The sequence below is a fragment of the Hippopotamus amphibius genome, chromosome 2, assembly GCF_030028045.1.
Source record: "Hippopotamus amphibius kiboko isolate mHipAmp2 chromosome 2, mHipAmp2.hap2, whole genome shotgun sequence".
Taxonomy (NCBI): Eukaryota; Metazoa; Chordata; class Mammalia; order Artiodactyla; family Hippopotamidae; genus Hippopotamus; species Hippopotamus amphibius.
This window is the reverse complement of record NC_080187.1, coordinates 23,562,057-23,577,226: the sequence shown is the minus strand read 5'-3', so window position 1 is coordinate 23,577,226 and position 15,170 is coordinate 23,562,057. Positions and strand designations below refer to the sequence as shown.

Below are 15,170 nucleotides of genomic sequence, written 5' to 3'. Positions count from 1 at the left end.
CCCATCTATCCAGAGGCCAAGGTCATAACCTGAGGTATGACCTTATTACACAATCACCAGGTCCCAGATACCTCTCAGATCCTTCCATCTCCTCTACACCTCCATGATCACCTTCATCTTTCATTAATGTGACAACCTCTGATCTTGCCTTTTGCCTCCAGGCCTCCTCCTCTTCAATTTATTCAAAAGCATAAATCAGACTGTGTCACTCCCTTATGTAAGTCCTTCACCTCATTCTCCCTATTTCTCAGGATAAAATGACTTTCAAAATCACTCAAGACATCATGCCTGCTGCCTTTCAAGCCTCCTTCTGACAGTCTCTGTGGCCTTTCTTTCCAAAATAAGTGCATTCTCTCACAAAGCATTTCCACGTCTTGCCTGGAATTCCTATCTACCTATGCTGGATTTGTGTCCATTTCTCTAATGGGTTGTTTTGATGTGCCCTGGTTACCAAAGTGGGTGCAAGTTCAAGAGCTTGACAGAGCCACACCTTCGTGCAATTCAGGCTTGAGGTGAGGACTTTGACAGGACAATTCCTATCCTAAGGAGAAGCCTTCCTAGTCTCTCCTTTCAAAGGCAGTTCCTCTCCCCGCCTTCTCTATCCCTTTTATCTTCCTTTAATTTCTGTGTCATGTGATAATTTCCTTTATAGCTCTTAATACAACTTGTAATTTTACTTTTAACTTACTTATTTCCCCCCATTATCTCCCTCACTCTTACTAAATTTTAAGTTCCATTAAAGACCTTCGATAGCTCCTTCATAGCAGTATCCTAAGGGTATACAGAGGGCCTCAAAAAAAGTCCTTCTGGATGAAGAAATTAAAGAACTACTGACAGTAATAACAATGACAGCACCTAATTATGGTCTTGCAGTTCTTGGTCAAGAACTATTTAGTAAACTATTTTTAGTTTTGTTCTAGTCATTTGAATCATTAAAAGGAGGTGAAAAGTATAAGAGTATCTCATTCTAAAAGAATTTATAATCTAGCTTGGGATACAGGCATACTTGCGACAATGTAAACCCCACACAGAACAATTCACACGCCTGTTCCTGACCTCATGTTATCTATTACTTTTACTGTACTAGGTTCTTTACAGGAGTTTTAAATGTAATGCATCAAACTGATCAAGGAACTCATAATTTGTTTGGAGAACCAAGATAGATAAGCACCTATGCGGAATTATGAATGACAATATAATAGGTTCAACTCCTAATAGGTTCAAAGAGTTCTCTGGACAACAAATATTAGGCCCCCAATTTTCCCTCTGAGACACAGTTTCCTCATGTGTAACAGGGTCATTGCAAAGATCAAAATACAAATTATATGAATGTCTTCGGTAAGCTGTATATAACGTTACAGATTCAACATACAGCAACATTAAAAATCAAAATAAGTTAAACAAGACACACTGAGAAAGTACAAATGTATCATTCAAAGGCCTTGCCCTTGGTCTTTCATTGGTCCTACTTAATTTTAACTGTAATATTCTTAATCATGAAGGGAAACCTTTATCAGGCTTGTGGAACTAAGGAGCATTTCTTGGTCAAGAATACCTTTCCTTGTGGCTTACACATTTTCTTTTATTTAAACAAGGAAGTATTAAGTAGTATTTAGCACTGTGATGTGAGGAGGAGGATACAAAGTGAAATAAGATTCCTTTCCTGAAAGAAAGATTCAAGTTAAGAGATAAGATGCAAAACAGGTAACAAAACTGAAGCCTGGCTCCCCTGATGCCAATGGGAAGACAGGAGAATTTCACAAAACAAAATGTAAAATCACTTTGGGAAAGTCTATTTGACAGGTAATGTGCTCAACAAATAATCTGTGGTCTAGCTTCCATCCTACAGGAGAGATTCTTACTTTTTACTTTACTCACATTTCTTGAAATACTGTTAAGTTTGTGTAGCTTTTATAATCACAAAACTCTCTCTGGAAATTGCATACACAGACACACATAACAACAACCACCTCTAGGGAAGTATCAGCCCCACACCCTGAAACTGCTGTTGCACAGAAGTTTTTAGGAGTTTCAGTATGAAAAAAAAAAAAAAAAAAACAGTTAAAATGTAACTGAAGAAATGAGAACAGATTAGTGGTTGCTAGGGGTCAAGATGGGAGTAAGGGAGTGGCTATAGAAGTGTAACAGGAGAGATCCTTGTGGTGGTGGAACTGTTCTGTACGTTGCCTGTATCCATGTCAATATTCAGCTGTGATGTCATATGCAAGATATCACCACTGGGGGAAACTGGGTCAGGGTTACAAGGCTCTCGCAATATTATTTCTTACAAGTGCATATGAATCTAAAATTATCTCAAACATTTAATTTTAAAATAATAGCAACATTATAACCAATCGAGTAAAGTCAGAATCCATGAGCCCCTACTGGTATAAATAAGTGAATAAATAAATGGGAGAGGACGAAGCTTTTTTTCACAGTAGAGAGCTAAATTTTAAAGAGAAAAGAGAATTAGAAATTCATCATTTGGCAACCATCAGAGTAATGATTCATTCATCCAAGAAATATCAACAAAGGCTAAAACTAGATGTTAAAATTTGATAAGGAACAGAATATTTCCTACAAAATGCTTATTACAAAGGGAAAAAGTAGTTTTTTTCACAGTGGAGAAATCTGGCAGACATCATCTTGAGTAATCAAAGTTCACATGACCAGTAAGGGAACAAATCAACATCATGTGCTCCTTGACAGGATGCAGTAAGAAGGACCACAGCAGCACTTCTATGTTGTTTTGTCAAAGATAATTAATATGAACCTAATTCTGAAGAAATATCAGACAAACTCCAAGTGAGGGACATCCTATAAAATGTATAACCTGTGATCTTTCAATGGCAAGGTCATGTCGGGCAAGAAAAGACTGAGGTACAAGACTGAAGATGACTCAAGAGATAGGACAACTAAACACAACCAGTGACCCCCCACTGGATTCCTTTGCTGTAAGGAACATGGCTGGAAAAACTGGTTAAACTTGAATGGGGTCTGTGAATTAAGTGGTAGTTTGTCTCAGTGTTAATTTCCTGATTTTGATGGCTGTGTTGAGGTTATGAAAGAGACTGTCCTTGTCTGCAGTTTGTAATGAATTACACAGTATTCAAGGATGATGGGGCATCCTGCCAGTGACTTACAAAGGGTTGAGGGAGAATGTTCTGTAAATTCAGCAAACTCTTCTGTGAGTTTGAGACTGTTCCAAAATAAAAATTATTTACTATAAAAAATGCAATTGATAATTTTCCCTGCAGTCTATAGAGCTCAAGAGGTCAAGGTGTGCCCAATCTCTGCTTCCTCTTTCAATGAACATACCGTTAAATGAGGAGAGCAATGACTGAAGATGCCATTCTCTAAAAAGGGTGGGCACGCTTTTCTCTGTAAAGGGTCAGAGAGTAAATATTTTAGACTTTGAGCAAAGTCTCTGTTGCAAATATTAGATTCTGCTGTTGCCGTAAAAAAACAGCCATAAACAATGCATTAGCCCTAGTGAGTGTGACTGTGCTCCAATAAAACTTGATTTACGGACACTGATATTTGACCGTCATATCATTTTCATGTTGCACAAAATACTCCTCTTTTTTCCCCAATCACTTAAAAATGTAAAACCCATCCTTAGCGCATAGGTCATACAAAAAACAGGCAGATTTGACCAATGGGTCTTCATTTGGCAACCTCTGTTTTAGCTTTGTAAATGGTCTTTATCTGCCATACCATTAATCAGATTATCAGGAAGTAATCTGAATGTGAACATTATCAACGTAAGAATTAGAGATTGTACATGTAGACTATATAAAGTACAGATGAATGTTACAGACTAAATGGTCCCTGCTTTGGAAGACTGATGACCCACGGTGGCTCCGCGTTACACACATTTCTTCTGTCAGATGGTGCCTAAATCCTAGCCCAACTCAACACACAAACCAATCCCAAGCCTTCCAAGGGTTTTGGGATCAGGTAAAACTCACTTAGTGTTAAAAAATAAGCAGTTTGTTTCAAAAGGTCTTGATGTTGAAATGCTTTGCTTACCTTGGTATAATGAAGGGACCTGATAAAGAAGCATGTCTATGGTTTTTATCTAGCACGAGTCACACTCTGGGTTTAAGAGGAAGGGCTGGAAAGAATGCCACAAAATTCCACTTCAGAAGTTGAGCGCCTGATGGAATAAATGAGAAAGATGACAAACAACAGAACCTAAAGCAACAGTTAACTGGGAAAGAGAACAGGAAAACTGATAAGACTCACTAATTGTATAAGGTTAGCTGAGGTTTTGAATCTAGCAAATTACGGTTTCACTAAAAAAAAAAACCAACACCAAAACCAAAACCAAAACCAAAACATGGTCACTTTGTAAAGAAGACTTCTGAGACATTTCATTTCTAACAATCTTACAACCACCTAAATTTAAAGGTTTGGAATTCTATTTCAAATACTCAGTGAGACATTCATTTGAATATGAATACATAGTTATTTCCCCCATCTTAACAATATATAGAAAAGAATAAAATTAGCATATAACCAGAAGATACCTATCACTTTTATCTTGTTAATCGCTAAATCTAAAAACATAAAGACCACCCTAATTTTATAAACTCCTAGTGAGAGTCTTCCATAAAGTCATCATAAAATTCTTATAAAATCAGTTTTTACAAAAGAAACTCACTCTCATAGTTACGCTGCTGAGGTGAAGTATTGTCCTAAGATGTTATCACTCCTTTCATGCAACACAAACCACCACCTCTTGGACACTGCAAAGACTTATGACTTAGGTTGGAAAAAAAAGCAGTTCTGAGCTGGGGAAACATATGGTGGCTTCACGTCCTAGTTCAGAAGCCCTTGTGGCAGGAACAGAAAAGAGGTCACAGAAGGCAGGCACCACGCAATGCAAGGATGACTCTTCAACAAGAGAAACAGCACTGGCCAGAACCACACATTACCAAACACTGATTGAGAATGATTTATTAAAGTCCAATTAGTATGTTTTAAAATTTCAAATAGTCCGTATCTCCTTCAGAATAAATGCACACGAGTAAAAGTCCAAGTTCATTTTCTTTCCCTTCCTCTATAAAATGCTCTGTATTTTGTATAAAGTCTGTGCAGACACCTTTCTGCTAACTGGTTCCACATACTCTTTCCAGTGTGGGCACTTGTTGAGTCTGCCCTCTGCTCAAATGGTGACCATGCACTGACTTCCTCCTTCCTAAATAAGCATTCTTCTTCTGAACATCACTCTCTTAGACGTCCTGCTGACTTTCCCACACCTGCTTCTGACTGTGACTTTACTGGTTACTTATTACAACAAACTGGTGCAATAATTAGTTTACCCGGACAGTTGAACAGGTATCACCTAATATAGTGGCATCTGGGGGAGTGACCTTAGAGAATACACAGTATCCAGTCACATACTGACACATTCAACCCATTTGCTACAGAAGCTATTATGTAACGTGAAGATGACCCCTTATTCACTCCGCACGTTTGACTTCTTTGCATTTTCTTCAATCCTACATTAGAGCTGTGGCTACCAAGAGCTAGAGCATTCATTGCTCAAATGAAATCTGGAATTGCTAGACATATTAAGTAGGGTGTCCTGGCTATTTGTGACAGCTGACTGTTTCTAGTCCATCTTGTTATATAAAAAAAGTCACTTGCAACTAAAGTAACCACTGCATTTCCTTTGTAAAAAGGTAATTTAACTGGCTTTCCTCATAATTGCCACCTGCATAGGGCAAAAGCAGGAAATCCCCTTTTATAAAAGGTAAGAGCATAAAAAGACATTTCACATTAAAAAAAAAAATCCTTCATGGGAATGTGTCCTAAGTAAATAATCAATTATATGGACAAAGTTTTATGTACATAAAACTTTTGCAACATTATTTATAATAGTGAAAATTAGACATAACCTAAGTAGTCGACAATACAGGAATGGTTAAATAAACTGAGTTGAACCCATTAAATGGAATATTATATAGCCATTAAATTATGTTTTTTGTAAAATTTTTAATGCCATAGGAAAATGTGGCAATTATGCAGTGGAAAAAACAAACTGGTTATAAAATTGTTTACAGTATGACTCCAATTATATAAAAAGGTTTATCATATACATATAGGCATACACAGGGGCGGGGCTGTTAATGGTGCTTACTTCTGGGTTGTGATATTATCAGTATTTTTTCTGTCTTATACATTTCTGCATTTTTCAAGTTTTCTACAATGACTATGTATTATCATACAGAAAAACACAGGTTATTAAAAAATTCCTCCGATGAACTAATAATTAGAATGTACTTGGGTATTATAAATATGTGGAAACAATACCATTGTGTTCATCTATAACTTTCATAGAGTACATATTCTTCTGATAATAAACTTACATTCCCTGTTTGTTTTATACATGTTACAACACTTTAATGAAAAAAGGTAATATGGTGGTTAGATCATTGTTTGTTTCATAACCTAAACAAACACTGGCTTTGACATCTAGGTTTTTCTATTTCCTAGATTTAAAATTAATACCCTTTTGTCTTTTTAAGTACGGCATACTGCATACATACATTATGTGCATGCTTTCTAAAAAAAGTAATTCTAATTTACAGTTTTCCTACATAAGGAAAAAAATGTAGTTATGATCGTTTAAAAACAGCCCATAGTCTTATCCATCACAAGCATGCTGATAGGCGTAGACATGTTTATTAAGTGAAATGTACCCTTTAAAAAGAAAAAAAGGGAAGCCTGTATGTAAATGAAGTTGTGGATTCAATTAGTCAGCATTTATTCTGACTTGCACCAAACCACACAAAATCTTTTGAAGACTAGTTAGTGTAGTGTAAATGGACACTCCAGAGTCTGTTTACGAATTCCAGAGCAAGATCTCCACTTTCTACTTTCAAAAGGAATGGGGAGCAGGATGAGGGGTGTCACATAAGCTAATTTTTCGATACATATCAAGCCTTGGTGGGTCCAGGAACAAATACTGCCATGGGTTAGTGTTTAAGTACATGAGTGCATTTTTTCCTCTCTCTCACATCCCACCCTGCCCTGGCCTTTGGGGAGGGGAAGGCTGCTCATCGCTCAATAGATGACGGCCACGTCTCATCTTCATTAGTCTCCTTTCTAAACCACGGAGTGGTCATTGCTGTGAACTCCAGCCAGGATGGTGTGGTTGAGGGAGGAAGCTGAGCGGTCGGAGCCTTCCGTGGGGCCGCTGGTGTTCTCACTGCGCTGGCAGCAGAGGATCTGCCTGAAGGTGGCGCTCATCTCCTTGTCGCGGTAGGAGTAGATGATGGGGTTCATGGCAGAGTTGAACTCGGCAAGCAGAAGGAAAAACTTCTCATAGGCCAGGACGTTACACTGTGGGCAGCACACGTCGAGAAGTAACAAGACCAATCCAGGAGTCCAGCAGACGATAAACGCACCTGCGAGGACGGGGAGCGGGATTGGGTAGGTTGAGAAAAAGAGAGAACAGAGAAATAGAATGAGGAAGTGAGCAACCATAGGGTGCAACGATTTCAGTTCAAGGTAAAAAATACTGAGCTGCAGAGCCACGAGGCTATCATTTGAAATAAAATGTTCATTTTCTGAAATAATCAGAAAAGGTTTCGACGATAAAACAAGCAGTTGAATAAAACCTCATTAATTCGGACCTCACTAAAACTGAGTATTTATGAGACTCTGGTGATGATTATTTTGAGCAAAACAGAGTTCGTTAAGCAATTGAGGTATGAAATCGAGACATCCTGCAGTCCGGATACACACTTCCGATGCTTATAAAAATACAGTTTTTAATAGCATAAGGCTGTTTTCAGGCAAAAGCACTGTGACAAACACCCTTTAATGTTTAGTTAAGGCACAGTTTCTGGATTCAGTTTGACGGGGCTCAGATCCTTGCTTTGCTATTTAATAAACTGGGTGAACTTAGGCAAATTACTTTCTTTTTTTTAACTGAAGTAGAGTTGACTTACAATGTGTTAGTTTCAGTTATTTTGTATACAGCAAAGTGATTCAGTTATACACACACACACATACACACACACATATTTTTTTAGATTCTCTTCCATTATAGGTTACTACAAGATACTGAATATAGTACCCAATGCTACGCAGTAGGTCCTTGTTGTTGGCAAATTAGTTTTTTTACCTCAGTTTTCTCATCTGAAAAACAGAAATGATTGTATTTACCTCATTTGGTTTGTTGTAGGTGTAAATGAGTGCTAAGAAAATAACGACTCAGTGTATCTTACCAGAAACAACAATAACAATAATATTGTTATTATCTGCTTAGTAACGTGGGCCTGTTTGGAAGTAGCAACTTCCAATGATAAGATGTATATTTACTGTTATTTTTAGTCAACTATCACTTAAATGGTGCTTTTCTATATGCTTTACAAATATTAACTCATTTAATCTGCACCATAGCCGTATGAGGTAAAAACTATTATCTCATCACACAGAGGAAGAAACTGAGAACCCGAAAAGTAAAATAAGTTGCTTAAGGCCATGGTCCTGGAAAGTGGCAGACCAGAGGCAAACTCCAGAGTTTCTGCTCTTAAAGGCTAGCTCCAGAAAGTACTATGTTATATTCCCACCTCTTAAATTAATAAAATTAAATACTTTAAACCAAAATTTTATGCTCTAGATGTTTTCCTATTTAAATTCTCTTGCTTCCCCAACTCTTATAAATCATGAAGACTTTACTATCACAGTAGAGGGATGGAAATACAAATTATATTCTTAATTCCAATTTATTTAGCTCCTGAAACCACTATTTTGGCTCCCAGGGAAAACGGAGGTTGTAAAATAGCATTAAGATCTACCACAGTGTTACCCCAGGATGAGCTGGGGCTCCTTGGCTAAGAGAACATGAACCGGTGGGCACCATTGTGTCCCATTACATCTTACTTGATGGGCCGCTTATGGATAATCAGGTTACACAGTGAGCAGACAGGGATGACCCCAGAAGTGCATTTGGATTTTTGATTTGAATGTCCCCGGCCTAGGTGGAGGCAGGCTTGGTTTGGGGTCATGAATTGAACTAGCCTCAACGAATGAGTTTCACAAAATGTAAACAAACGAGATTTAGTCTCCAAACAGCCCAGTTTTGACTGTGAGCTTTCTTTTTTTTTGAAACTTTTCAGCAGGGAAATGAAAATAAAGAAGGGAGCAAAGTACCCCCATAAAGCTCTTTGTTCTAAACACAAATGTGTGTTGGTTTTAAACTGCTGTTTGCTTTGAAGACTGGCCAAGGTGCTTCATTTTCTAATAAATACAATACCTTAGACTTTCCTTAGAGAGAAAAAAAAATATTTCAAAAATCAGGAGATAATAGCCAAGGAGCTATTTGAACTTCAAGTAAAAATGTTAATAAAGCATTCGCTCCAAAGTCCTTGAATTTCCTTGCTTGAAAATCACTCAGAAAGCTAAACATAAAGGAAAATCAAAGGAATGCCTCTTAAGTTTCAGAAATAATGCATTATTCATTGAGAAGCTGGGAAGGGAATTATTCTCAGGATGGAAAACGCTTGGATGGAAAATACATGGTCCATTATTCCATTTACTTGGAAACTAAAAACATGCAGGCTCTTCATGAATGGGAGAGCATTCTTTCAAGTTTCCTTTCCCCTTTCTTTTATCAAAGCTCTAATTGAGCTCAAATTTAGAGCTTGATTAGATACTAGCAACATGCATCTCAATGGATTTATTTTAAATAACATGATCTTTTTCTCCTTCCAGGCAGCAGAATGGAATGGACTTATTCTCATGGATTTGCTCAAGCTGTCTGACTTTCTTCAAAAGTGATGGAATTCAAATATAGTCACTTGTTGTTTATAACTTCTAACTTTTCAATTCAAAATGAGCAAGATCTTTGCGATAAAAGCTATGATGGTTTCAGGAACTAGCCCACTGGGCCTTACCAACCATGCAAGGAGCCTAGATGAGAGACAGGAAGCAGGAACACCATGGCCAGACCAGGAGATAATACACATCAGTGCTTCATTGAGGACTCCAAGTCCTCTCCTTCCTTCTTCACTAAAAGGAACTGTTTTTAGTACTATTATTAGGCCCAACCACACCATCCCAACCCTCTGTATTTGGATCTTCAAGACCTGATTGAGTAATTTAAGAGACTCATAGTACAGGCCTCAAAAATCAACATCTAAAATCAATCATATAATCCTGTATGCTAACACATATATATGGAATCTAAAAAAATGGTACTGATGAACTCAGTGGTAGAGGAAGAATGAAGACGCAGATGTAGAGAACAGACTTGAGGACACGGAGAGGTGGGGAAGGAGAAGCTGGGACAAAGTGAAAGAGTAGTACTGACGTTTGTATACTACCAAATATAAAATAGATAGTGGGAAGCAACTGCCTAACACAGGGAGATCAACGTGATGATTGCTGATGACCTAGAGGGGAGAGATAGGGAGGGTAGGAGGGAGCCTTGGGAGGGAGGTGATATGGGGATATATGTATAAATACAGCTGATTCGCTTTGTTGTACAGTGGAAACTGGCACAACAGTGTAAAGCTATTATACTCCAATAAAGAGAAAAAATAAAAAAAAATCTAAAATAAAATAAAAGCAATCATACAGAGCTTTTCTTTCTTCTCTTCTCCCCTCCCCTATCTTCCACAGAGGCGCTGAGGAGCAAACTGACCGAAAACTGAAGGTGGACTTCCTCAGTGGAAAATGGGCCCTGGAAACTTCCAAGGTGATTAGGCTTCTAAACAATAGTGACTGAATATTATGAGATCAACTTTGCTCAAATTACAGATTCACCACCAAGCATCTAAAAGCAAAAACTACACCCAAGCCCCTGTCGTATAAAGGAGTCAACCATCATCCTATCAGGTCACAGAACCTGAGAGGTGCATAGGGGACTCTAGATCTGTAGTCTATGGACAGATTACCAACACGTAATCTGTAGAGACTCACGCGTAAGGCAGGTTGATAAGAATGAAAAGGACCTCCATCTCCACATCTGTGGAGTGGAGAAATAACAGCTCTCTGCCTACTCCATAGGGTGTGGCGAGGATCAAACTGAGATAGATACTACACGTAAAAGCCCTCTACACGCTGCACATCTACCTGACTACGCTACCTATTGCCATCATGCGAGGCATAATGCGTGTAGGCTGGTGTAGCATAGTACCACAGCAGACTTCCTTCAGGGCACGATGTGGAAGCATGTTTTGGACGATGAAAACCTGGCATTTCAAAAAGTTCTGAGATGACATCATCCTAAATATAAGCAATTCCTAGGACTTGCAGGTGGATGTGACAAGAATAACAGGAAAAGAGAGGAACACAGACAAGCATGGGAGCCCCAAATCATTTTGGAGTTTCTTGTGGGTCAACTCAGTACCTACCAAGATGCTGAATAAAATAATGTGGTACTCAGTAGGGACAGTCCTTTAGGTGGCTTGTATATTTCCAGAACATTTCTGATGGATGAATCCCCACAGGTCAAGGCATAAAACCAAGGAATGGTATGCAACAGCATGAAAGAAAGAGGAAACGCAAGTAGTTTGTGGTTGCTTATTGTAAAGTCAGAAGCAGCAGTAGCAGAAGATAAGATGTTCAAGGTTATGAAGACCTTGTGCATAGCCTGGCTGAAACATTTGAAATTTTTCTAGTCTAGCACTGATTCTCAGCCCAGTCACGTACTACCGTAACCTGCAGAAGACTTAAGAAACAACGATCTTCATCTACCCTTCCTCCCACAAGATTTTAATTTCATTGGCCTCATTGGCCAGAGTCTGATTTAACATACAACGCTGTAAGAGAATGGAAGAAGAAAATGATCTGGATAAAAACAAAGGCAAAACCATCAGGTATTTCCAAATTCAAGAGGAGAAATAATAAGACCCTACACAGAGGCAGTGGCAGTGGGAGAAGGGAGGTATGAGAAGAGTGGAAAAGTATTTAGGAGGTGGACAGCATGGAATGGATGAGAGAGACACAAAAGTCTGGAATGATTCCTAGATTTTCCATTTGGGAGAAGGAGGAATGGTACTACCTTCCACAAAGGAGGAAACACAGGAGAAAGTATCAGTTGGTGTTTTCTGAGGGTAGGTGAAGAGAACACAGATGGTGCCCTAGGTTTTATTTATCTTCAGCTTGAGGTGCCTGCGTGACTTCAGATGGAGATGCCTTAAAGACATCCTGATGGGCTGATGGCAGTTCGAGTCCTTTAAGACTGTTTCTCAGTGGGCTGCACAAGAGCGGTTATATTTGGCATGATTTGCCAGTAGTACAAGTAACATGGGGAGGAGAATAATCAAAATACATCTGTGGTCTGAGATAAACAGCAGAAGTCGCTCTTCCATGAGCAAGCTTCATTCCTTTCTTCTACATCTGTCAAATCAATCTGTGAGGGCCCCGGTGCCCATGAAGATGGAAGGAGAGGTGCTGGAATGTGGACGCAAAAAAGCAGGGAGGAAGGAGGCTGTTTTGGAACAAGGGGTCACAGCTGCAGAGCAAGATCAGATTACCACACCGTCCCTGAAATCTACACACCCCCATCAGCTGAATAATGCTTACCATCTGGTCTCACAATTAGAGGCTTTTTTCTAGAGGGACTTTTTCCTGACTAGTTGAACTTTGCTTGTATATGGAACATAAGAACCAAAGTTAAAGAGAAAAAAAATGTCTGACAGAGAAGACCTCAAGGGAGGGAGTCCAAGGTTTTTGATGCAAAAAACAGAAAGCACTTCTAGTCTGGCTGGCAAATTTGGGTTTTTACAAAAAAAAATCAGACATCTCACAGATTGCAAACGAGTCAAGGTAAATCCATTCTACACCTCTGCCATGACTGAGTTAACCTCTCCTCAGCCACTCTCTTCTTGCTTCTCAGATGAGGATCTCAGTCCTGCTGATCTCAGAGGCTTGTGGTAGAGATCAAATGGGAAAATAAATGCTCAAACACATAAACTACTTTTTCTATTGCCACCACAGTGTGTTTTCTTTCAGGGCAGATTATCTTGATATCCCAGAATCCAATCTAATTTCAGTTCATCTTCATAGTGAGAGTGTGATTTCTGTTACTAAGGTACAGATATGCTTAGCTAGGAAATCACTCTAAATTATCAATCCCAAGAGAGACTGTTAGGTAAGAGACCTCAGATACAAAGCTTACTGCTAGGTCTAACAGTCATCGGGTCATTGTAATGGAGATGTACATGTGAATGGCTTTTTGAGATTAAAGATTTTCTAAAAGGGTAAACTAGATTCACTATAAAATCCATTTTCCATAAAGCTGAGAAGATGAAATTAATGCAACTGAGATATCTCCACAATAAGCCATTTCTATCTTAATATCAATTTTACTTCATTTAGTTTAGTGCCCAATACTTCTACTTCTTAATGGTCATAATAAATGTTTCACGCATGATTCATTAAATCATTCATTGTGTGTTTCTATCACTCACTCCTGAGAGCAACATTTATCTTTTAGAGAAGGGCATTAACAACACACAGATCTCCAAAGCAGAGTGGGGTACTCGTTACGTTCTCTTCTTAATATTCCTGTGCAGGAGTTTCAGCCCCCATACTGCTGTCCTGCTCAGCACGATGCTGGATTTCCTATACACGGGAGAACGCCAACAGTGCCCTCCTCCTGGCATTTTATACTCTTCCACACATAAGCAGTGAGTATCATACACATATATGCTCCATACCCTACAACAGACTCTAAATCTTGTCCTACAACCCGTACATTGGAAGGCACAGGCCGAAGTGGCTTGCGTGCCAGGACTACCTCTTAAAGAGGACCAACTGTGCCTGAGAACAGCCAGTGGAAACCACTTCTCCACAGCCACAAACCTAGCCAAGCAAGCAATACTTTTTATCTGCCTATTGCGACAGGCTCCTAACCAATTCCTCTTCCTGCTTCTTCTCTAAAGTCCAGCTTGCACAGAACAGCCAAAATGACCTTTCAAAAGCATAAATCAATTCACATTATATCACTTTCCTACTTAAAATCCTGAAAGGGCTTCCTACTTGAAATCCCCACTGTGGTTCATAGCGCCTTACGTGACTGGCGCCTGTTAGACTCTTCAGCCTCATCTCTTTCCACTCACCCCTCTTTCACTGGGTTCTAGCCACACACATACCAAGCTCATTTCTGTCTCAGAACCTTTGCATGTATGGTTCCTTCATCTCAGAATACTCTTTCTGTAGATCTTCATGTCTGCTTGCTATCAAATATCACTTCCTCAAAAGCCAAACCTGACTATACTAGCTAAAGCAGCACCTTTCTCCTCACTAATTATTTTATCATCTTCATACCCCTTATCTATACCTACATGATCTTATTTATTGGTTTATATGTTTATTTTCCATCTGCCTTCAATGAGAAGGTAAGCTTCATACAAGAAGGAACGGTATCTCTTTCATGTCAGTATCTCTGGCATCCAGAACAACGGCTGGTAAATGGTGGCAATGTATCTTCTGCTGAATGAACTAGCAAGTCACAGCTAAATGCCTAGTAGACATATCCGAAACAAGGAAAATTCATCAGTAGAAAAGTCACTTAATTCCGTGTAGAAAATAAACATTAACACATGGAAAGTGTAAGTTCCTTAAATGGGCACCATGAGGCATTCGAAGGGGCATGAGATGGACCCTATAATGCAAAAGTCTCGTTATACATGCATTTGTTACTTTAGCAAAAACTAGTCTGTTGTTTCTAATTCTGATGGATGCCAGATTATCTACGGAATCGACTGAGTTTTGGAGAACCAGGTCGGGTCAAGCCTTATGGTAGACACGGCATCAGCCAATTTGCTGGTAAAGGAATGTTTCAATAGGATGATGCTGCCCCATGAGACCCTAGATTCTGTAGCAGCTTTCTGGAACAATCACTATTTGACCAACATACCTTTGTGTTAATCTCTCAAGATTCAAAGTTCCCCTTAGGGGCATTCAACTCACCACGCTTTATTCTCATATCCACACTCTAGCTATTAAGAAGTAGGGAGAGGGCTTCCCTGGTGGTACAGTTGTTAAGAATCCGCCTGTCAATGCAGGGGACACGGGTTTGAGCCCACATGCCAGGAAGATCCCACATGCTGTGAAGCAACTAAGCCCGTGTGCCACAACTACTGAGCATGCAAGCCACAACTACTGAAGCCTGCACGCCTAGAGCCTGTGCTCCTCAACAA

The 15,170-nt window shown here is 39.1% G+C and overlaps 1 protein-coding gene across 3 annotated transcripts in view; it reads right to left on the bottom strand.

Annotated features, from left to right (window-relative positions):
* Window positions 1-6,214: 6,214 nt before the first annotated feature.
* Window positions 6,215-15,170, bottom strand: part of LPAR1 (lysophosphatidic acid receptor 1) — a 160,940-nt gene continuing 151,984 nt past the window's right edge. For all 3 annotated transcript variants that reach the window (XM_057724724.1, XM_057724723.1, XM_057724722.1), the window contains exon 4: window positions 6,215-7,418. In XM_057724724.1, coding sequence (XP_057580707.1) covers window positions 7,117-7,418 — 302 coding nt within the window. In that variant the 3' untranslated portion in view covers window positions 6,215-7,116. The remainder of the gene's footprint in view (window positions 7,419-15,170) is intronic.